Source organism: Chrysemys picta, chromosome 11 (assembly GCF_011386835.1).
Source record: "Chrysemys picta bellii isolate R12L10 chromosome 11, ASM1138683v2, whole genome shotgun sequence".
NCBI lineage: Eukaryota > Metazoa > Chordata > Testudines > Emydidae > Chrysemys > Chrysemys picta.
The window spans coordinates 57,328,490-57,351,399 of NC_088801.1; the positions used below are offsets into that span (position 1 = coordinate 57,328,490).

The 22,910-nt window shown below is 45.1% G+C and overlaps 1 protein-coding gene across 1 annotated transcript in view; it reads right to left on the minus strand.

Annotated features, from left to right (window-relative positions):
* Positions 1 to 399: 399 nt before the first annotated feature.
* The window catches only part of FTCDNL1 (formiminotransferase cyclodeaminase N-terminal like), a 140,538-nt gene continuing 118,027 nt past the window's right edge, over positions 400 to 22,910 (minus strand). Inside the window, exon 5 of the mRNA XM_024104060.3 lies at positions 400 to 502. Within this exon, the coding sequence (XP_023959828.1) occupies positions 480 to 502 (23 nt within the window). The 3' untranslated portion in view covers positions 400 to 479. The remainder of the gene's footprint in view (positions 503 to 22,910) is intronic.

Consider the following 22,910-nt stretch of genomic DNA (forward strand, 5'->3'; position numbering starts at 1 on the left):
TCCTTTTGTAATTTGCTCTTTTTTTGCAGCAGAAAGCATTTCTTTTTGTAGCTTATTGCTTCAGTACAGCTCTAAGCCGTAGGCAAATACACTACAGGTCAGCGAGGAGTGTTTCTGCTGCGGTGGTATACTGGAGTTAGGTAGTGCAGCAGAATAATGTATTGTAATGCAGATTACTGTGATTTGCTGCTGTGTGATTCACAGATATGATTGCATCCAATTTCAGAAATAAGTGGAACCGTCTGCTCCTTTGTACTCACTCAAACGATTGCCATCTTTGCCACCTAAAACATGAAAGGAAGCCAGTCCATGTCTCAGCAGTAACTTTCTTCATTGTACCCTCAAATTCAGTAGCACACCTGCTCTGGGGAGAAGTTGAACAGCAGCCTCTTTATCCTCCCATGGAGGATGGGGGGGTTGTTTTGTTTATAATAGACATACCCATGCTTTTCCATTCGGAGTTGGTCAGTTCTGGATTCTCATTCTCTCCCTCCTGCCAGTTCTGTAACAATACAATTTACCAGGAGGTGTAACTACTCATGAGTCAACTTGGAAAGCCTCTGAGTTTGTAGTCTAACTTGATATTTTTGGTAAGTTAATGATACCTGTAGAATATAATTAGCCTATTCTTTATTACTTCTATTATGTGATACCTGGGTGGTCCAGCAGAGGTCAATATCTCACCCTGCTGGACTCTACATAAATACAGGAAGTCAGAGTCCTTGTCTTATGGCTTGTCTTCACTACCGGGGTAAGTGGACTTAAGTTACGCTACTCCAGTTTTGTGAATAACATAGCTGGAGTCAACATAGTTTAGGTCTATTTACCGCGGTATCTTCACTGTGCTGTGTTGATGGGAGATGCTCTCCGGTCGACTTCCCTTACTCTTCTCAGAGAGCTGGAGTACTGGGTCGACTGGAGAGCACTCTGCCATCGATTTAGCGGGTCTTCACTAGACCTGCTAAATCCATCCCTGTTGCATTGATTGCAGCAGTGTCAATCTCCCCATAGTGAAGACCAACCCTTAGAGAACAGGAGTACTTGTGGCACCGTAGGCCTTGGCTACACTTACCCGCTAGTTCGGCGGCTGGCAATCGAACTTCTGGGTTCGACTTATCGCGTCTAGTCTGGACGCGATAAGTCGAACCCGGAAGTGCTCGCCGTCGACTGCGGTACTCCAGCTCGGCGAGAGGAGTACCGCGGAGTCGACGGGGGAGCCTGCCTGCCGAGTGTGGACCAAGGTAAGTTCGAACTAAGGTACTTCGAACTTCAGCTACGTGAATAACGTAGCTGAAGTTCCGTACCTTAGTTTGAATTAGGGGGTTAGTGTAGACCTGGCCTTAGAGACTAACAAATTTATTAGAGCATAAGCTTATGCTCTAATAAATTTGTTAGTCTCTAAGGTGCCACAAGTACTCCTGTTCTTTTTGCGGATACAGACTAAGACGGCTGCTACTCTGAAACCAGCCCTTAGAGAGTTTACAATCTGAAGGAGTAAGACAGACAAAGAAATTATTGTTATCCTTGTTTTACAGAGGGGGAACGAAGAGATTAAGTGATTTGCCCAAGATCCCACAGGAATTCTGCAGTAGACCCAAGAACCAAACACTGTTTCATCGGTAAGGCACTGAACTGGGACTCAGGAGACCTATCTTTCTTCTCTGGTAAGCTGTGTGAAAAAATGGATTTCTTGGTTTGCTGGCAATTCAAAAAATATATTTTGTAAATTTTGGGTTGAAACAAAAATTTCCAAGTTTTCAGCAAATCAAAAAAGTAAAAAAAAAAAAAAAAATCTGTTTGGGGTTGAACAAACTATTTTGTTTACATTTTAACAATTTAAAACAAAATTAAATAAAATTAAAGAAAATGTTTAAACCGTCATTTCAAAGCAAAGCTTAGAAATATTTATTTTTTTTCTGATTCTTTGGTAGGGGGAGGTGTTTACAACTGAAACAATTTGGCAAAAATCAACACAAACCTGCAATACATTTTGGTGTTACCAAATCTTCATTTTGTGCCAGAAACAGTTTCAGTCAAATTTTTTTCTATCTCTATCTGCTAGCAACTGTCCTTGCACTTAAGTCAGCACTTTTTCCTTCTAGTTATTATTCAGACCAGTGGAAATGGTCATATAAATGTGTGGATTTTCTGGCATGACTATGGCTGAAGCTGCATCTTTGAATGTTGAAATGTGTAGTCACAGTCAGCTCCCGTGGGCTGAAAGCCAGAGTAGGCCCAGGTCACTCAGCAATGCTCCACTGTAGACGTTCCATCCGACTGTTCTGAGGAGCGGCAGGATTTGCCTCTCTCTGGAATGGCGTGGGGTTCTGCCCCAAGGATTAATGGATGTTGGCTGATCCATTGAAGGTCAAGTCAATGGGGTCCTCATGTCGCAGTCCCCTGCAGCTCCCCTCTCACCCCAGCAACACAGCCCTAGCAGTGCCTCAAGCTCTCTTAGCAGTGGCCTCAACAGCTTTTAAACATTGGCCCTGTACTGAGTCAGGATGGCTGCTGCAGTCTGGTGCATCGCTGCGACTCCAGGGTTGCAACGCCACTGCCATGACCTGACCAGCTTTCCATACAGACAGAGGAGTAGCCTGGCCAAATGTCAACGTGTGGCATTGTGACCTGGAGCACAGTTGTTCAGACACCAAGATTTGGTCCAGCTGCCCCTCTGCCCAGATGGATACGTGGCTGGGCCAAATGGCATTGTGACATGGCACACGGGGAGTTTATTCCTCTATGGAGGAGCACAGGGGAGTCCGTGGAGAACTCGACTTCTGGAGTCCCCAGCTCATGCATGGTGTGGGTAACCGAGGGTAAGGGTTCATAAAGGTAGGCTCCCTGCCCCATGGCTAGGGATCCTCTGGGTAGGGCTCCCTGCCCTAGGGTTAGGGTTCTCCAGCAGAGGGAGAACTTGGGGGGGGAGGAAGACAAGCGGGGACTGGAAGAGGATCCCTCTTCCCCACACCCTCAGAAATATCTGAATTGGAGCCACTGCTAACAGATTATTGGAAAGGGGAAGAGGTGCCCGGGCCTGCTCACATCTCATATGTAAGTGCCTCACCCCCAGCAAGCTCTCCATTGGGGTGGGAGGAGAGTCCCCCGGAGTATAGAATAACAGCATAGCCATTCTAATGGCCCCATTTAAACACTGCTGCATTTGAAACAATTAAAGCAGGCAGTTGAACAATCGCCACTAGTTTCTTTCTCCCAGAGCACCCTTCCCTGAGGATAACAAGTCAGCTGGAATCACGGTGACAGCTCTGCAGTGTGATGAATAGGTCGGGCTAGCAATTGTCATTGTTCATGTGCTACAACAGCTCATCCCTTACATTTGTGACCCTAAGCAGCTCCAGTGGCGGCTAGCGAGAGGTCTGCTGTTCTGTAACAGTAATTCCTGACAGGCCTGACAAACTCACGACAGCTGGCACACTGCTCTCCTGCTATTGATCCATAAACGAGGTCATGCAAGATCTTAAATGAAAGCCAGGATCACACTGATCATAGAAATGTAGGGCTGGAAGGGCTGTTAAGAAGTGATCATGTCTAGCTCCCTGCGCCGAGGCAGGATCAAGTAAACCTAGACCATGCTTACAGAGCCGGCTCTACTGTTTTTGCCACCCCAAGCAGTGTGCCGAATTGCTGCCGCGGACAGCGGGGGCAGTCCGTGCGGCGTTAGGGCGGCACGTGCGTTTCCGACGCGGCGGCAATTTGGCGGCAGCTTCAGCCGGAAGACAGAAGCTGCCGCCAAATTGCTGCCGCCGTGGAAACGCGCGTGCCACCCTAGCGGCGCACGGACTGCCCCCGCTGTCTGTGGCGGCAATTCGGCGCGCTGCTTGGGGGCAAAAACACATGGACTGCCGCCCCTTGCAGACTGCCGCCCTAAGCACCTGCTTGGAAGGCTGGTGCCTGGAGCCGGCCCTGATCCTTAACAGGTGTTTGTCCAACCTGTTCTTAAAAACCTCTAGCGATGGGGATTCCACAACCTCCCTTGAAAGCCTATTCCAGAGCTTAACTACCCTTACAGTGAGAAAGTTTTCCCTAACTTCCATTTCTGCAGATTAAGCCCATTACTTCTTGTCCTACCTTCAGTGGATATGGAGAACAATTGATCACCATCCTCTATAAACAGCCCTTAATATGTTTGAAGACTGTTATCAGGCTCCCACTCAGTCTCCTTTTCTCAAGACTGAACAGGCCCAGTTTTTCTAACCTAGCCTCACAGGTCAGATTTTCTAAACCTTTTATCACTTTTGTTGCTCTCCGCTGGATTCTCTCCAGTTTGACCGTATCTTTCCTAAAGTGTGGCGCCCAGAATGGGACACAGTACTACAGCTAAGGCCTTACCAGTGCCAAATAGAGCGGAAAAGTTACCCTCCTGTGTCTTACGTACAACACTCCTGTTAGTAACCCCAGTACGGTATTAGCTCTTTTTGAAGCAGCAAAATATTGTTGGCTCATATTCAATTTGTGATCCCCTATAATCCCCAGATCCTTTTCAGCAGTACTACCACCTAGCCCATTATTCCCCATTTGTAGTTGGGCATTTGATTTTTTCCTTCCTAAGTGAAATACTTTGCAGTTGTCTTAATTGAATTTCATCTTGTTAAGGTCATTTGGAATTCTAATCCTGTCCTCCTAAGTGATTGCAATCTCTCCCAGCTTGGTGTGATCTGCACATTTTATATGCATATGCCCCACTCCATTATCCAAGTCATTTAATGAAAATATTGACAAGTATTGGACCCAGTGGGACCCCACTAGAAACACCCTCCCAGTTTTACAGTGAACCATTGATAACTACTCTTTGAGTATAGTCATTAAATCAGTTGTGCACCTACTTTATAGTAATTTAATCTACACCACATTTCCCTAGTTTGCTTATGAGAATGTCATGGGATTGTGTCAAAAGACTTACTCAATTCAAGATCTCACATCTACTGCTTCCCTCTAATCCACTAGGCCAGTAACCCTGTCAAAGAAGGAATTTAGGCTGGTTTGGCATGATTTGTTCTTGACAAATCCATGCTGGCTATTCCTTATAACTAAGGGTTAAGATTTTTGTCATGGTTAGTTATAGTAAAAGTCATGGACAGGTTATGGGCAATAAACTAAAATTCACAGAAGCCCGCAACACGTCCCTGACTTTTACTAAAAAAAAAAAAAAAACAGGGGGGAGGGGCGGGAGGCAGGGAGGGATGACTGCTCCAGCCCCTGCTGGAGCCACTGCCATGGGGAACTGAAGCCAAAAGAAGTCAGGGAGGTTCGTTAAAGTCACAGAATCCGTGAATAAATCGTATCCTTACTTACAACCCTATTATGCTCCAGGGGCTTAGCAATTGATTGTTTAATAATTCGTTCCAGCATCTTTCCAGGTATCACAGTTAGGTTAATGGGTCTATAACTCCCTGGTTCCTCTTGGTCCCCCTTTTTTAAGAAGGTACTATCCTTGCCCTTCTCCAGTCTTCTGGGACCTACCCCATCCTCCAGGAGTTCTCAAAGATCATTGCTAGTGGTTCCAAGATTGTTTCAGCTAGAGCTTTAAGTACCCTAGGATGAATTTCACCAGGCCTGCCCACTTGAATACACCTAATATCTAAATATTCTTTAACCTGTTCTTTCCCTATTTTGGCTTTCATTCCTTCACCCTTGTCACTAATATTAATTGTGTTGAGTATCTGGTCGCCATTAGCCTTTTTACTTATATCTGATGCAAAATAGGCTCACCTTGGCTTTCTTCATGTCATCAGTCATTAGCATTCCTCCACTAAGTAGAGGATCAACACTTTCCTTTGTCTTTCTCTTGCTCCTAATGTATTTAAGGAACTTCTGATTGCCTTTTATATCCCTTGCTAGGTGTAATTCATTATATGCCTTAGCCTTTCTGATTTTGTTCCTACATGCTTGTGTTATTCCTTTGTACTCCTCCGTAGCAATCTGTCCATGTTTCCACTTTTTGTAGGATTCCTTTTTGATTTTCTGGTCATTAAAGAGCTCCTGAAGGAACATTAATATTGCTGTGAAATATATGTGGTGAAAATATGTTCCTAAGTCTGAATCCAGGCAATGTTGACAAACTGGTTTCTGCCAGACAAAGGATGTCTATTTACCTGTCTGCCTCAGTTCATATATAAATTAAGCATTGTTAGCCAACACAGTGTGAGCCCCATTTGCTTATGAAGTCAACACTCCAGGGAGTAAATCCCAGAGGGTCCTCCTGACTCTGGAGACCAACAATGAGATTTGGGGGATATCACAAGAAGGCAAAAGGACACCTCTTTACCTTGCCCCTGAGGAATTAATTGAGCAGTACAATTACATTCATGAAAACAAGATCCCCAAACGCCACAAGACGATTTGGGGTGAGATTAGACTGCTTTTGGTGAAGTAGTTAGCCTGTTAGAGTTAAGTTTAATCTCTAGAAAGTGTGTGTTGGTTTTGTTTTATATGTAACCTGATTCCATCATTAACCTTACTGACTATCACTTAAATTTTAATCTTTGAGAATAAACTATTGTTTTAACTATAAAGCTATCTCAGTGCTGTGATGTTATATATGATTCAACTGAGGATCAGCTCAAACAAGCTGGTGTGTACCCTGTCCCCTTGATGAAAGCAAACCTGGTATTTCTGTGAGAAGCCAGTGACAGGGGCAGGATATCACAGTGAACACCTCAAAGAGGCTCAGGGACTGGGGTGCACCTATTGTTAACCTGCAAAGCATAGTGAGGGTTAGAATTGCCCTGGTGGTGTCAGGGAGCTGACATGCAGTTAAGCACAAGCAACTCTTCCTCTATCTGGAGGCAGGGAGGTGGGGAGTAACAGGGTTACTCTCAGTCCTAGGTACTCCATGAAACCATCACACCATTTTACAATAAACATCCCACCCCAATAACAAACAAGCTAGACAGACCAAAGCCATTTCATAATACCTACTGCATGGCATGGGGAAATTTCGCCCATGAAGAAAAGCAGATCCACTCTCTCCCAATTGCCACTAGACCTGCTGCCTAATGGCATGGACAGCACTCCAGTCCCACTTGGGAAATCGGTCCTGTCAAGTATGGGACATATAGTCATGGAAAAATTACTTCACGAAATAGCAGAAGGACAACCAGTATTGTATAATTTGATTTCTTAATTTCCAGTTACCCAGGGGGCCAAACATACCCTGGTTTGGACCTTCTGCCCAATTTTCCCTGACATCTTGATCCCTCTGTAATAATTTGATCCTTTATGCCATGGCTAGGATTACAAACAATTCCATGATAGTGTTTATGGCTTGTGACCCTGAATCAGTAAAGCACTTAAGCATAGTTATAGAATTAAGCCCTTACTTAAGTGTTTGCTCAGGGCAGGACTCAAGTTTGTGTTTAAAATTTAGCACATACTTATGGTCTTTCCTGGATTGGGGCCTATATCTGCAACTATACATCCTACTGTGATTTTTCTACTTGTGATTCTAAGGTCTGTTCCGCACCTAAAACTTAGGTCAATCTACCTACATCAATCAGGGCTGGGGGAAAAATTGTGCCGTGTGTGATGTAGTTAGGTCAACTAAACCCCCACTGTAGTTGCAGTTAGGTCAACAGAAAAAATTCTTCCATCAGCCTAGCTTAAAAACTCCTGCATTGGTGGAAAAGAGCATCTACACTACAATGGCACAGCTGATATGCCAGAGCTGTATTGCTGTAGCCATTCTAGTGTAGACCTACCCTAAAATAAAATCTAAAATGTAAATCAAGGTAGAACAGGTCAAGCCAAACGGACTGAATTCTGCCCTTAGTTGCTGTGCTGTAATTCATGGGTTCCTATGTGTAGCTGGTCCGATAGCTGTAAAAACAGTCACTGTAGAAAATATATTGGTCCCAGGGTCTTAGAGAGACATGGCAGGTGAGGCAATATCTTTTATTGGACCAACTTCTGTTGGTGAGAGAGACAAGCTCGGTGTAAACTCAAAAGCTTGTCTTGCTCACCCACAGAAGTTGGTCCAATAAAAGCTATTACCACACTCCCTTGCCAGTGTAGAAATGGTTAGTCACATTTAACTTGTCATTTAACCATATGTGCAGTGTTGGAGATAGAACTCAACATTATTAACCCCTGAAAGCGACACTTCAGGACTGGCAATCTAAATGAATAGCGCCACTAGATAAGGATGTGTATTATCACCAGTATTTGTTAAGCACCAACAGAGGGCTAGGTAGTTTGAAGCAGTGGTTCTCAACTAAGGGTATCTGTACCCCTAAGGGTACACAGAGGTCTTCCAGGGGGTCCATCAACTCATCTAGATATTTGCCTAGTTTTACAACAGGCTACATAAAAAGCACTAGCAAAGTCACTACAAACTAAAAGTTCATAGATAATGACTTATTTATATTGCTCTATATACTATACACTGAAAATTATGTATAATATTTATATTCCAGTTGATTTATTTTATTATATGGTAAAAATGAGAAAGCAAGCAATTTGTCAGTCATAGTGCGCTGTGACACTTTTGTATTTTTATGTCCGATTGTGTAAGTTTTTAATTTAGGGTACGCAAGACAAATCAGACTCCTGGAAGGGTACAGTAGTCTGGAAAGGTTGAGAGCCGCTGGTTTAGAGGAAGGTATGAAGATAAGGTCCCTGCCCTCAAAGAGTTTACAGTTAGATAATCTAGTAGAAGGAAATGGTAAACATCTGAGCAGGCCCAAAATTCCATCTAGTAGAGTGTGAAAGTAACTCTCTCGCTCTCTCACACACAACATGAAATAATGTGATGACTACAATTTAAAGATGTACACACTGATTTGCGTCCACTGAATACTGTCCCTCTATCCCAGGAAGCTGGTCGTTAGAACTCTCATTACTTTTTGTCCGTTACCAGAAGTCAACAATCCCTAGCTTTTCTAATTAACAAAAAACTAGTTTCCTCAAGGAGTTATATAATGACAGGCAACAAATAATTACCTCAGTACTAATAAAACAAACAAACCCCACCACGCTCCATTACACAAGCTGCAGATATTTTGGTCTCACCTGTCAAACAAGTTGAGTTTTGACACAGACTGCTTAAGTTTCCACTGACCTGGCAACCTACGGCCCTTTCTCACAAGCTTCTTAACATCCTAAAAACATCACAGTGGGAGGATTTGATGGAGGAGGTGGGGGGATTAATTGAGCGCACAACTCTTACGGGAATAAAGGAACTAAAACCATTTTAAGATGAAGGCCTTTGCATGTTTTTCTTCTGAAAGAATCTTTGCATCAACTGCAATGAATTCAACAGTGTGTCTAAGCAGCTATTCTCTGCCACCAGTGAGGGCTTTGCAATGTGGCAGTGAATCACATAAAACTTGAGGCAAGCTGTCAGGACCATTTAATGTGATGCTAAGCATGTTTCCTGCAAAGGAAAGAGAAATTTTCGAGGCGTTACAGCCCTTTCAATATCACTGAATTGGTTTTGCCGCAGTGGGCTGCATTTTCCAGAAGGAGGCTGCACGACCTGCAACCAGGGAAATTGATGCAAGTTTTTTTTGGTGTTTTCCGTAGGCCTTGTACTCATCTAATGGCTCTAACACAACCCGTTAGCTCAGAGGCACATTAGATGCTAGGAGCGCATTGCCATTCTTCCCAGACTGCAACTGGGGAACTGCAAGGACCGCTAAGGGCAATCCAAAACTTTCCAGAAACCCACAGAAGTTTGTCTTTTTCCTGTAGTCTCTTGGCTGCCTGGGAAGGCGTCTGAAACTCCTCCTTGTGTCAGTTCTAAAACAGTGCTGTCCCTGTGCCCCGTGAGGAATGTGCTGAAACCCTGAGAATACCACAACTCACATGCAGGCCATGTGGGCTGGCGGCAGCGGGCTCTGCTCAATTAAGATATTTTAATTTGTCACTCTCAAAGCAGATGTGTCTGAGCTGGAAAACTTGGGAGGTGACCACACTGCTCTCCCTGAGGGCCCATGGCACAAGGAACTTGGCAAGCGACTGTATTTCTGCCAAAGCACAGGACAGATGTTTTCTCACTTCTTCACAGTTACCATATCAGTCACCGGTCAGGTAGCCTCATGTATGTTGGTTCTGTTTGCTTTTGTAATATGATTAACTGAAGAGGATTCTCTAAGGAATAGGATGATGCTCTTCTGTGACTTTGGATTCTACCTACAACAATGAGATGGTACTAATAAAAATAGTGCTAATAAAACTTTGCTCGTCTATTGCATTCTTCATTCCAAAGCACTTTAAGTTCCATATATTTGTGCCCAGATACTATGGTGATGAGAGTATTAAAAATGGCATTATAGATTATGCACATCTCACATGACTGAAAAGCAGTCACTTCTTGTGCAGGGAGCAGTAGCAAACCAGACACCTCATGTCAAAGGACGTGTCCATGGCACGTGGGTAAATATATGCTCTTACAAGAAGGGACAGGGACAGAGCCTCCATGCAAAGAGACAGGACAAAACCTGGGTACGTTTTTTCAGTTCTCTAGGCAATTCTGAAAAAAAAATTAAAAATAGTTTCAGGTCAAACTGAAAACAATGTCTTTTGTAAATTTTTCGGCAAGTCAAAAAGTTGGAAAAAGTTCCATTTGGAATCAAACATAATGCTTTGTTCAAAACAAAAAACTTTGTTTCAATGAGCATTGTTTTAACATGGTGAAAAAAAAATAATTGGAAGGAAATTTCAAAATGAGATGCTTTTTCAACCCAAAAAAACCTTAACACATTTTAATTTTTTTCCAGAATGTTTTGGTTTTGTTTTAAATGAACAATTCTGCCAAACTGACGTGAATTCACAAAATGTTGCAGTGTCACCAAATTTGTGGTTCTGGCCAAAAAATTGTGCACAGCTGTAGACTAGAAAAGACCTCCTGTCTCAAGGTCTCAGCTTAAAGATCTACACACAGTAAATGGGCTTGGATTGAAGTTCTCTTGCTCAGAAGGATGAAAGGCCGAAATGCTGCTGCTGAGATTCAACCCTCTTGTCTTAGTGAATCTAGGTATTCATACTTGACACTAACTGTAAGACATATCCCCATAAATATAAAATATTTCATTTTTAGGTCCAAAATAAGTTCATTATGATTTTTTTTAATTCATTGATTGGATTCACTACAATGTTTATAGGCTTACAAATTACGGTAACTCCTCACTTAACGTTTTAGTTATGTTCCTGAAAAATGCGACTTTAAGCGAAACGATGTTAAGCGAATCCAAATACCCCAAAAGAATGAATGTAAATGAGGGGGTTAGATTCCAGGGAATTTTTTTTCACCAAAGTTTTAAACAAACAATTTATTACTGGTACACAGTGCTGATGATTGTGAAGCTTGCTTGAGGGGGAGGAGTCAGAGGGTGGGATATTTCCCTTACTGCTAAATGATGAACTAGCAATTGGTTGAGCCCTCAAGGGTTAACTCTCTCTCTCTCTCTACACAATGCAGCAGGAATGGAGGGAGATATGCGCATTTCCCTTAAGTACACTGCCTTGTTAATTAGATCAGCTTGCTGAGAAGCAGCTGCTGCAAGCTCCCTCTGTCCTGGTCTGTCCCCCTGCCTGCTGTATGGAAGATGGGGTAAGCGGGGTGCAGGGGGGAGGGGGACACCCTCACATTAGCCCCCCTCTTCCTTCCCTCCCACCGGCACAGCAAACAGGAGTCTCAGGGAGCAGCTCCAAGGCAGAGGGCAGGAGCAGCACATGGCAGTGGGGGGAGGGACACAGCTGAACTGCAGGCTGCTGCACAGGGAACTTAGGGGAGCGGGGAGCTGATAGTGGGGCTGCCGGTCTACCGTGGCTCTAAGCCCCCACCAGCTAGCTGCAATGGGCTGCTCTTCCTGCAAGCAGTGGACAAAGCAGGCGGCTGCCAAATGACGTTAGAAGGGAGCATTACACAACTTTAAATGAGCATGTTCCCCAATTGATCAGCAACACAACAATGAAACAATATTAACCGGGATGACTTTAAGTGAGGAGTTACTGTACATTTGGGTGCATACGCCTTTAAGAGTTCAGCAGCAGCTGAAATAGCCAGAGGTTAAGACCAAAATAGTCACAGATGGCTTCCAATTTTGGGTGCCCAAATTATGACATTTGATTTCAGAGGCATTGGAACCCACAGTAAAGCTGAAGTCAGGGAGGTTCCATGCATCTACCCACATGGCTCTTGTATGGGGTGGGGGGAAGGGAGAGAATCAGGACCTTAAATCTATCATTCTGAAAATTAAGGTATTTAAGTGCTAAGTTAGTTATGCACCAAGTAGTAAGAGAAATAAGTTACTGAGTTTTTACAAAAATACTGCAAATTCTCAGAGTGAAGAAATCTATACAGTTGGAATATTAGAGCCACCTAAAAAACAGCCAGAAAAAAAAGGAAAGGGAAAAAAAAAGATTGTGACAAAAGCATGTTTTTGGTCCCCAAATGCATCTTTAAATCTGAAGAGGATCAGGATACATCAGGGTTACTTTGGCCAATCAGGGACCTAAGAATGACAGAAAACTGGGACTGAGTAGGCCCTGATCCTGCACATACTCAATGCACATACTTCATTTTAAATACTTAGGCCTGGTCTACACTACGAGTTTAGGTCAAATTTAGCAGCGTTAAATCAAATTAAGCCTGGACACATTCACACGGCTAAGTCCCTTTTTTCGACTTAAAGGGCCCTTTAAACTGGTTTCTTTACTCCACCTCCGACGAGGGGATTAGTGATAAAATCGGCCTTAGCGGGTCGGAATTGGGGTAGTGTGAATGGAATTCGACGTTATTGGCCTCCAGGAGCTATCCCACAGTGCTTCATTGTGACCGCTCTGGACAGCACTCTCAACTCAGATGCACTGATCAGGTAGACAGGAAAAGCCCCGCGAACCTTTGAATTTCATTTCCTGTTTGCCCAGCGTGGAGAGCACAGGTGACCACGCAGAGCTCATCAGCACAAGTAACCGTGATGGAGTCCCAGGATCGCAAAAGAGCTTCATCATGAACTGAACGGGAGGTACGGGATCTGCTCGCCATATGGGGAGATGAATCAGTGCTAGCTGAACTCCGTAGCAGTAAACGAAATGGCAAAATATTAGAAAAGATCTCCAAGGTCATGAAGGACAGAGGCCATAACAGGGACGCACAGCAGTGCCGCGTGAAAATTAAGGAGCTAAGGCAAGCCTACCACAAAGCCAGAGAGGCAAACGGAAGGTCCGGGGCAGAGCCGCAAACATGCCGCTTCTACGCGGAGCTGCATGCGATGCTAGGGGGTGCAGCCACCACTACCCCAACCGTGTGCTTTGACTCCTTCAATGGAGAAACACACAGAGAAGCGGGTTCGGGGTACGAGGAAGATGAGGATGAAGATAATGTAGATAGCTCACAGCAGCAAGGAAGCGGAGAAACCGGTTTCCCCCAACAGCCAGGATATGTTTATGACCCTGGACCTGGAACCAGTAACCCCCGAACTCACCCAAGGCATGCTCCCAGACCCTGAGGGCACACAGAGGACCTCTGGTGAGTGTACCTTTGTAAATATTACACATGGTTTAAAAGCAAGCGTGTTTAATGATTAATGATTAATTTGCCCTGGCAATCGCGGCCAGTACAGCTACTGGAAAAGTCTGTTAACCTGTATGGGGATGGAGCAGAAATCCTCCAGGGACATCTCCAGAAAGCTTTCCTTCATGTACTCCCAAAGCCTTTGCAAAAGGTTTCTGGGGGGTGATTGGTTTACAGGGAAGTAGAGTGAACCGGGTTGGGGGGTGGGGGCGGAGGGTTCATCAAGGAGAAACAAGCAGAAGTTTCACAACGTAGCCTGGCCAGTCACAAAACTCATTTTCAAAGCTTCTCTGATGCGCACCGCGCCCTGCTGTGCTCTTCTAATCGCCCTGGTGTCTGGCTGCACGTAATCAGCAGCCAGGCGATTTGCCTCAACCTCCCACCCTGCCATAAATGTCTCCCCCTTACTCTCACAGATATTGTGGAGTGCACAGCAAGCAGCAATAACAATGGGGATATTCTTTTCGCTGAGGTCTGAGCGAGTCAGTAAGCTGCGCCAGCGCGCTTTTAAACATCCAAATGCACATTCCACCACCATTTGGCACTTGCTCAGCCTGTAGTTGAACAGGTCCTGACTACTGTCCAGGCTGCCTGTGTACAGCTTCATGAGCCATGGCATTAAGGGGTAGGCTGGGGTAGGATCACAATAGGCATTTCAACATCCCCAAAGGTTAGTTTCTGGTCCGGGAAGAAAGTCCCTTCCTCCAGCTTTCGAAACAGACCAGAGTGCCTGAAGACACGAGCATCATGTACCTTTCCCGGCCATCAAACGTTGATGTTGGTGAAACATCCCTTGTGATCCAATAGGGCTTGCAGCAGCATTGAAAAGTACCCCTTGCGGTTTATGTACTCAGTGGCTTGGTGCTCCGGTGACAAGATAGGGATAGGTGTTCCTTCTATCGCCCCACCACAGTTTGGGAATCCCATTGCAGCAAAGCCATTCACTATGGCCTGCACGTTTCCCAGAGTCACTGGCCTTGATATCAGCAGGTCTTTGATTGCCCTGGCAACTTGGATCACAGCAGCCCCCACAGAAGATTTGCCCACTCCAAATTGATTCCCGACTGACCGGTAGCTGTCTGGCGTTGCAAGCTTCCACAGGGCTATCGCCACTCGCTTCTCAACTGTGAGGGCTGCTCTCATCCTGGTATTCTGGCGCTTCAGGGCAGGGGAAAGCAAGTCACAAAGTTCCATGAAAGTGCCCTTACACATGCAAAAGTTTCGCAGCCACTGGGAATCGTCCCACACCTGCAACACGATGCGGTCTCACCAGTCTGTGCTTGTTTCCCGGGCCCAGAATCGGCGTTCCACGGCATGAACCTGCCCCAGTAACACCATGATTTGCACATTGCTGGGGCCTGTGCCTTATGAGAGGTCTATGTCCATGTCAATTTCCTCATCACTCTCGTCGCTGCGCTGCAATCGCCTTCTCGGCTGGTCCTGGTTTTGCTTTGGCATGTCCTGGCTCTGCATATACTCCAGGACAATGAGCGTGGTGTTCATAGTGCTCATAATTGCCGCGGTGATCTGAGTGGGCTCCATGATCCCAGTGCTATGGCGTCTGGTCTGAAAAAAGACGCGAAACTAGTATCTGACGGAGGGAGGGAGGGGTGAGTGACGACATGGCGTACAGGTACAGGGAATTAAAATCAACAAAGGTGGCTGTGCATCAGGGAGAAACACAAACAACTGTCACACAGAATGGCCCCCCCAAAGATGGAACTCAAAACCCTGGGTTTAGCAGGCCGTTGATTTCACGGAGGGAGGGGGAAGCAAATGAATACAGGACAAATCTATTTTTTACATCTTAAGCTGGCAGACGACGGTGCAGCATGACTGATAGCCCTCGGCATCTTCTGGGCGCTTGGCAGAAAATAGTGTACTAGGACTGATAGCGATCATCGTCATTGGGAAGGCAGCAACTGGGGGACATATGGAGTTTCAGCCACTGCAGTACGACGACGACGGATACCAGTCGTAATACACCATCTTCTGCCAAAAGGCAAGGGGCTGCTGCTGTGTAGCAATGCAGCCCCATGTCTGCCAGCCCCACGTCTGCCAGCACCCAGATCGCTGATGAAGGCTACCAGTCATACTGCACCATCTACTACCAAAAGGCAATTAGCTGCTGCTGTGTAGCAATGCAGTACCACGTCTGCCGGCACCCAGATGACATATGGTGACGGTAAGCTGAGTGGGCTCCATGCTTGGTGTGGTATGTTGTCTGCACAGGTAACCCAGGTAAAAAGGCGTGAATCGATTGTCTGCTGTTGCTTTGACAGAGGGGGAGGGGCCTGACGACATGTACCCAGAACCCCCCGCGACACTGTTTTGCATCATTCAGGCATTGGGATCTCAACCCAGAATTCCAATGGGCGGCGGAGACTGCGGGAACTGTGGGATAGCTACCCATAGTGCAACGCTCCGGAAGTCGACGCTAGCCTCAGTACTGTGGACGTGGTCCGCCGACTTAATGCACTTAGAGCATTTTATGTGGGGACACACACAATCGGCTGTATACAACCGATTTCTATAAAACCGGCTTCTATAAATTCGACCTAATTTCATAGTGTAGACATACCCTGAGTCAATGGGCCTACTCATGTGCTTAGCTTTAAGCATGTTGGGGCCATTCTTACTAAAATAAATTGTTATGGAGCTATAACAACATACAGCAGTTGAGCATTTGAGCCAGAGAGTCTTTAATCCATCGTACTTTATGAAGGGTTAACTAATTCTCAACTTATCATTTACAAATACATTTTTAAACGAAACACTTGAAAAATCAGTTCCTCCTTCACTGAGCTGCCAAGACCCAAGTTCAGGATTCTGGGTTTCTCCAACTAGACAGGGTCCCTAACACATAAATCCACTCCCTGAGCTGTGTTAAGCGTGGATCACGTCATGACCGGTAGCAGAAGATACCCAGAGGTATTTGCAGCCAAAAGGCTTTTAGTTTCATCTCATCCCCCAGTGAAGGTGGGCCATCTCAGCATCATTCTTCCCGCTCTTCCTTGCCACTCCCCACCATGAGGGATGTCTCAGAGGGGGTCGGTAGGCACATGGGGAAGCAGGGGCTGTGCCTGGGGCTAGTCTATGCTGGGTGATACTACGGTGACAGGCACTATAGAACTCTGAGATATAGAACAAGTCACTATATTTGTTTTTAATCATTAGGACCCAGAACTGTCAGCACAGCCTTCCATGATGGTGAAATTTATCCCTGTGCAGAGGGCCAGTGCAGAGCCCACACCCCACTTCAGCACCAGCCCATCTTTGCAGCATCCTTCTGGGGGTAAGTGATAAAGCTTTGGGTGTATTGAAAGGAGTTTCCAAGTTTTAACAGAGTCTTGCATCACGGTAGCCCTCCTGTGTCCTTTTTAGTGCTGCCACGTCACCTCTAGGAGGCAGAGGATGACAGTTATAACTATGCACACAGGACTGTAAATCCTTTTAGCACTTTAAATGTATTCAATATAAATACATGGACCCAAGCACACACAGACTTTTGAACTCCCCCAAAACACACATTCCTTCATATCTAGAGTTTGGGGTTGGACCTATCTCTATTGATCATGCAGCCCCAGAAAAACTAAAGGTGCACGTGTGGTGTTCTATATTCTGACAATTTCTCTGTCAGCTTTCTAGGTAGCAATCTGTGTAGAGTTTATGTATTCCAGTCAGTAATCTCAAGCCCCAGCTCCTGCTCAAATGCTATGCTGATGTTTGGCCAAGCCTTAAAAGCCTCATCATTTTCTAAACAAGGCACAAACAACCCTTCATCATGGTTTCTATAGATGTAACACTGGGTTTTCTTTCCTGTAGATCTTGACCATTAAAGGAAATGGGAGAGGATCTGTGTGGGGGGCATCCAAGAGGGCAAACTGTAATTAGGCTTAATAAGATAAAAAAAAATGCACAGAGTAGAATTTAGGCTGGATATCAGGAAATATTCATAATCATGAATATTATTAGACTGTGGAATATCCCCCAGGGGCCATGGAGGAAGCCCCATGACTGAGTCACTTGAAACCAGCCTGAACAGACTCCTTGAGAAAACACTGTAGAAAACAATCCAGTGTCATGTCCTGGGAGATAGACAAGAGGATTTCATTTTAGGATCCCGTGAAGCATAAATTGGGTTGGATTGTTGGAAGCTGTTCTCGTCCTTGAAAAAGCAGGATTGGGGGGTGGGGAGGAAGGGAGTCCAGAATTTTGCTTGACACTGAACATAGTTTTGAGTATGAGCTCATCTACCAGGCCCCTAACCTTTCCCAGAGAGGGATTGCTGCTGTGATATCAGTTAGGTACATGTTAGTTAACTGACGCTGTGATACTTGAGTAACTGGTATACAAGTGGGACGGTTGATAACGCAACTGTGTACTTGCTGCTCCCCTCCCCCGTACCTGTTGTCTGTTCACTGATCCCTCTTTCAGCTGTGGGCTCTCCAGAGCAAGGATTGAGCCTTTCGTACTTGGAAAGCCTACTTCGGGTGCGGTCAGACCTTTATTTAAGAGGCCTAAGGTTCCAGAGTCACCATTAACTATGTCAAAACTGAGCCTTCCCAGACCAAGAAAAATCTCTAGCCCTAAATTTTTGGAAGTCACTAATGATTTATGGGGTGCTTCAATTTTTGGGTCTCCAGCTTGAGATGCCATAAAGGAACCGGATTTTCAGAGGGCAGGGGCTCAGTGCTTTCCAAAACAACAGGCCCTTTTAAGGTATTTCGAGTTAGGTCTCGAAAACATGAGGCTCACAAAATCACTAGTCACTTGATTCCTCTTGTGGGAATAAAAATGAGCCCCAGCAAGTTCTGGCATCTGGATTCCAGCACAGGATAAGACAGGGAAGCAAATTATTTTAGATATTCAATTTTAAAATGATCTGTCAATGTGAACATTTTTAACGGAGGAGTCAGTAATAGAAGGCAACCAGCCACAACAGAAGGGTAGAAAGAGAGAGCCATTTATATGACTACAACCAGTTATCCCTCTAAGCACATATTTGGCTGGCCGTCTGGAAAATGCCGGGGTTAAATGCCAATACTTGTGCAACCACTTGAAACTACACTAGAAGCTCAGCACAAATCCTTTAACATGACACCAATGTTGAGTCAGAATCCTACATTGTTAAAGATACTAATGCTTAAAAACAGATGTCAGCAATTTTTCTAAGAAACAGAAATTGAGTTACTGGGGTTTTATAGAAGCAGATGAGTTATGTCAAAGTGTTCATTGGAGTCATCTTTAAATTCGGAGTTTAAAGATGCACTTTCATGAAGAGACAGAGGTGAAAGTAAGCCGGTACGGTACGGTATGGCGTACCAGCAAGAGCCAGTACACCGGACCGGACCGGCTTCCCCAGGCTGGCGATTTAAAGGGCCCAGGGCTCCCTTCAGCAGCTGGAGCCCCAGAGCCTTTAAATCGCCGCCCGAGCCCGGCTGCTGGAGCCCCAGGATAGCAGTGGCAGGGCTCTGTTGGCGATTTAAAGGGCCCAGAGCTCCGCTGTGGTAGTGGTGGCTGGAGCCCCAGGCCCTTTAAATCGCTCCTGAGCCCTGGGGCTCCCAGCTGCTTCCACAGCTGGTAGCTCCCAGCCACAGCCCCTGGGCCTTTAAATCTTGATTTAAAGGGCCCGGTATTTAAAGGCCTTGCCTCTTCCCATGGAGGCCGCACCCCCTGCTCAGGACTCCAGCGTACCGGTAAATCCTTTAAGTTACTTTCACCCCTGTGAAGAGGTGACCTTTCAAACTGACAAAACTGTTTACTTGTGTGTTATTTCCCTTATCACACAACTATTGAGAATATTTGTGCTGAAACAAAGATTTGCTTCTTCAGTGCACAAGTTAGAAGTAGAGCAAGTCAGAAAATGGTAAATATTTTTCCATGATTTTGACTGACATTTTACTTTTTTTTTTTTTTTTTTAATAAATGAAAACCTGAAATTCTTTCTAACTGAAAAATGTTTGGTTTTAGGTTAAAATTACACTTTTTGGATGAGAACAAAAATTAACCACCAAACTTTTTTCCCCGAAAAACAAATTTAACTGAATCCGATTTTTTTTTTAAACCTAAGTCATTTTTTGTTGAACAACCCTGCCCCATCCCCACAACCGTTGACAGGGAATTATCAACCAGCTCTACTCAGAAGCTTCTTAGCCTTTTGGCAATGACCAATTCACCCTCTTAGAGGTCTGTGGAAAGACTGTGATGTGCACGACAACTATAAAAGGGTAAATCATCACCCACCTCTCAGTAGTCACCCTGGCCTCAGGCTCAGTTATCCCCCAGTGCCAGGTTGTGCCAATGATGTAATGATTCTATTTTTTAGTTCTCTCTCAACTTACTGCGGGAAGAGTTACATCGGTGCAGCCCTAGACTCAACCAGAAGACTTCAGCTTTCCTCTATTTGTATGTGTAGTTGAATTTAGTTCTTAATAAGGACAGTTTTCCCAATTCAATTCCAGAGACAACAGGTATTATATCCTGCATTGAGAAGGAGACTCTTTTCCACCTGTAACTTCTCTAGTCATTTAACATCTTTTATCCTATTACTGAATTTGTGACATCAAGAGAGTTTCCCTTGCAAGCAACCATGATGTCAAACATAGGCCTAGCCCTGTCACTGCCTGACTTTCACTTTTCTCAGATCAAGACAGACATTGAGAGGGAGTCAATACTTACTCAAAATGAAAACACACTCACCGCAGCAGGGATTTAGAAAAAAAAAAAAAATGGCTGGCCACGTGTATTATTTTTATATAAATGTTCCCACCACCTCAGGAGCATGTGCCAAACTGAACCGCTTTAAACCAAATTAAAACATCCTCGCTGGATGGCATGATTCTTTGGTGGTTTTAATATCCAGCCACAGAAAAATTAAGTTATGTGCCTTTCAGTCAGAAAGTCTTGTTTCAGGTTCAGCACAACTGGGAAGTGATTAATCCGCCCCTAAAATATTCCAGATGAGAGTTGCCAACACCACTACCACTTTAAAATAAAAAATAAAAAAATAATAAAAAAAAGGAAAACGACCAGCCCAAGCAGTTATCCTACAGTGAGATAGCTCACTGTATAATTGGGTTGGAACTATGCATGGGTCTATATGTAAAGCTGCCACATTTTTCCAGCATTAATAAGGTAAGTGGTTTGTGGAGGAAAGAGGCTCAAATATGTAGGGCCGGCTCCAGGCACCAGCTGAGCAAGCTGGTACTTGGGGCGGCAGATTGTTCGAGGCAGCATTCTGCCCAATCCTAGGGCGGCACGGCTGCTTTTTGTTTGTTTGTTTTGTTCTTGTTCCGCTCCTGCCGCCCTGTAGGGGGCGGCGGTGCGGAGAACCAGAGCACCCTGCAGGGCAGTCCTCTTCCTTCCCTCCCCGCCGACCGGAGCGGAGCCCTCGCGGCAGGAGGCGGCGCAGTGGAAGGGGCCGCGTGGCAGCGCCCCTGCTGTAGCCCTGGCCACCCCCTTCTCTCTCTCTTCCCCCCCCCCCAGCCGGTCCCCCTGCACCCATGCTCCGGCCGCCCCCCCCCCCTTTTTTTTTTTTGCTTGGGGCGGCCAAAAAGTCAGAGCCGGCCCTACAAACATGCCAATGAATGGTAGTCTGGATCCTGGAGATAAGATAGAGGCAGAACCTTGGTACTTTATTGGACTCTTTGATAGGCTTTTTGCATAGGAAATACCTACATAGCTCAGGTGCTATAGATAGTACTGTGACATTGCACTCCATATGATTTTATGAAAATATGCTAATAAGTGTGAATATAATGTAACTGGAATATGCTTCATGCAAAAGGTCTCTTGTAAGGTATCATTACAAAGCTTATAATCTGAGTGTGGTCATCCTATTTGTATAAATGTATCAGTCTTGTATCTAAAACTAGAAATATGAAATATAAGTCTGAGATCCTATTGTAATTATGCAAAGTGTGGGCCATTAATAGTGGTTTGGAATCTTGATGGCTCCCATCAACTAGGACAATTGGTTGTAAATGGCTCTGTTTACTTGAAAGCCTTCCTGTGAGTCAGGCCAGGAAGAATGAAGGCTTGGGGTCTCCCAGGACATGTGATCATGTCACCTGGTACTGGAATCCATCTTAAACCTGGTGCTTTTCCATTTAGAAGGAGGGGTGGGGATCCAGAGAGAAAAGATTCCCACCTTGTGCCAAAGCTATATAAGGGGGTGGAACAGAACAAAGGGGCTGCAGTCATACGAAATCCCCTATCTGCCATCTGAGCTGGAACAAGGATGGTACTAGGGGAAAGGATTGGGCCCAGACTAGAAAGGAGTCTAGTCTGTGAAAGAAGCTTATTGGAACATCTGAGGGTGAGATTTATCTGTAATCAGTTTCTTAGTGTATTAGGCTTAGACTTGCATGCTTTTGTTTTATTTTGATTGGTAACTTACTTTGTTCTGTCTGTTATTACTTGGAACCACTTAAATCCTACTTTTTATATTTAATAAAATCACTTTTGCTTATTATTGAACCCAGAGTTAGTGATTAATTCCTGGGCAAGCAAACAGCTGTGCATCTCTCTCTATCAGCATTATAGAGGGCAGACAATTTATGAGTTTATCCTGTATAAGCTTTATACAGAGTAAAACTTTATTTGGAGTTGGATCCCATTGGGACCTGGGTCTCTGGGTGCTAGAGACAGGAGCACTTCTAGCTGTTTTCTGTTAAGTCTGCAGCTTTTGGGAGATGTGGTTCAGACCTGGGTCTGTGTTTGCAGCAGGCTAGCGTGTCTCAACAAGACACGGTACTGAAGTCCCAAGCTGGCAGGGAAAAGGGGCTCAGCGGTAGTCTCAGCATATCAGGTGACAGTCCCAAGGGGGTTTCTGTGACCCAACCCATCACGAGTACCTGGGGGGCAGACAGGCCATGAATACACAGAACCATGGTCAGGAGCACTCTGTAAAGGAGCACTGTTGGTGAAGTCTCCCCCCACAGTGCAGTCCAATGGTGGGACCACTAGTGTAGAAAGGACACAGGCATTTCTACCAGCATTTCCTCTTTTGTTTCAATTAGCGATACAGGAGGCAGGCAGTGTTGTAGGAAAGATCTCGTTGATCATCCACAAAGGCCAGAGTTAAATGCTGAGAGTACACAGTGATACATGTGTTTGTCCCTAGCAGTCCAGCCACAAGCTTGCGTTCTTGAACACCAGGTGTCAAACCAAGCTAGGTCCCATCTGAAACCTCACCCCCTTTCTCCAGTCCCACTCATCATTTTATATTTGCTACCCTGAATAGAGATACAATGGGGGTAGTCTTTGCCATGTCCTCTGGTTGTTTTCCTCAACCTGTCATCACCCCAGTGCTCTCTGCCCTGAGCTAGCTCCCACTGCCAGACTTTGAGAAAGAGAGACAGCCAACATGATC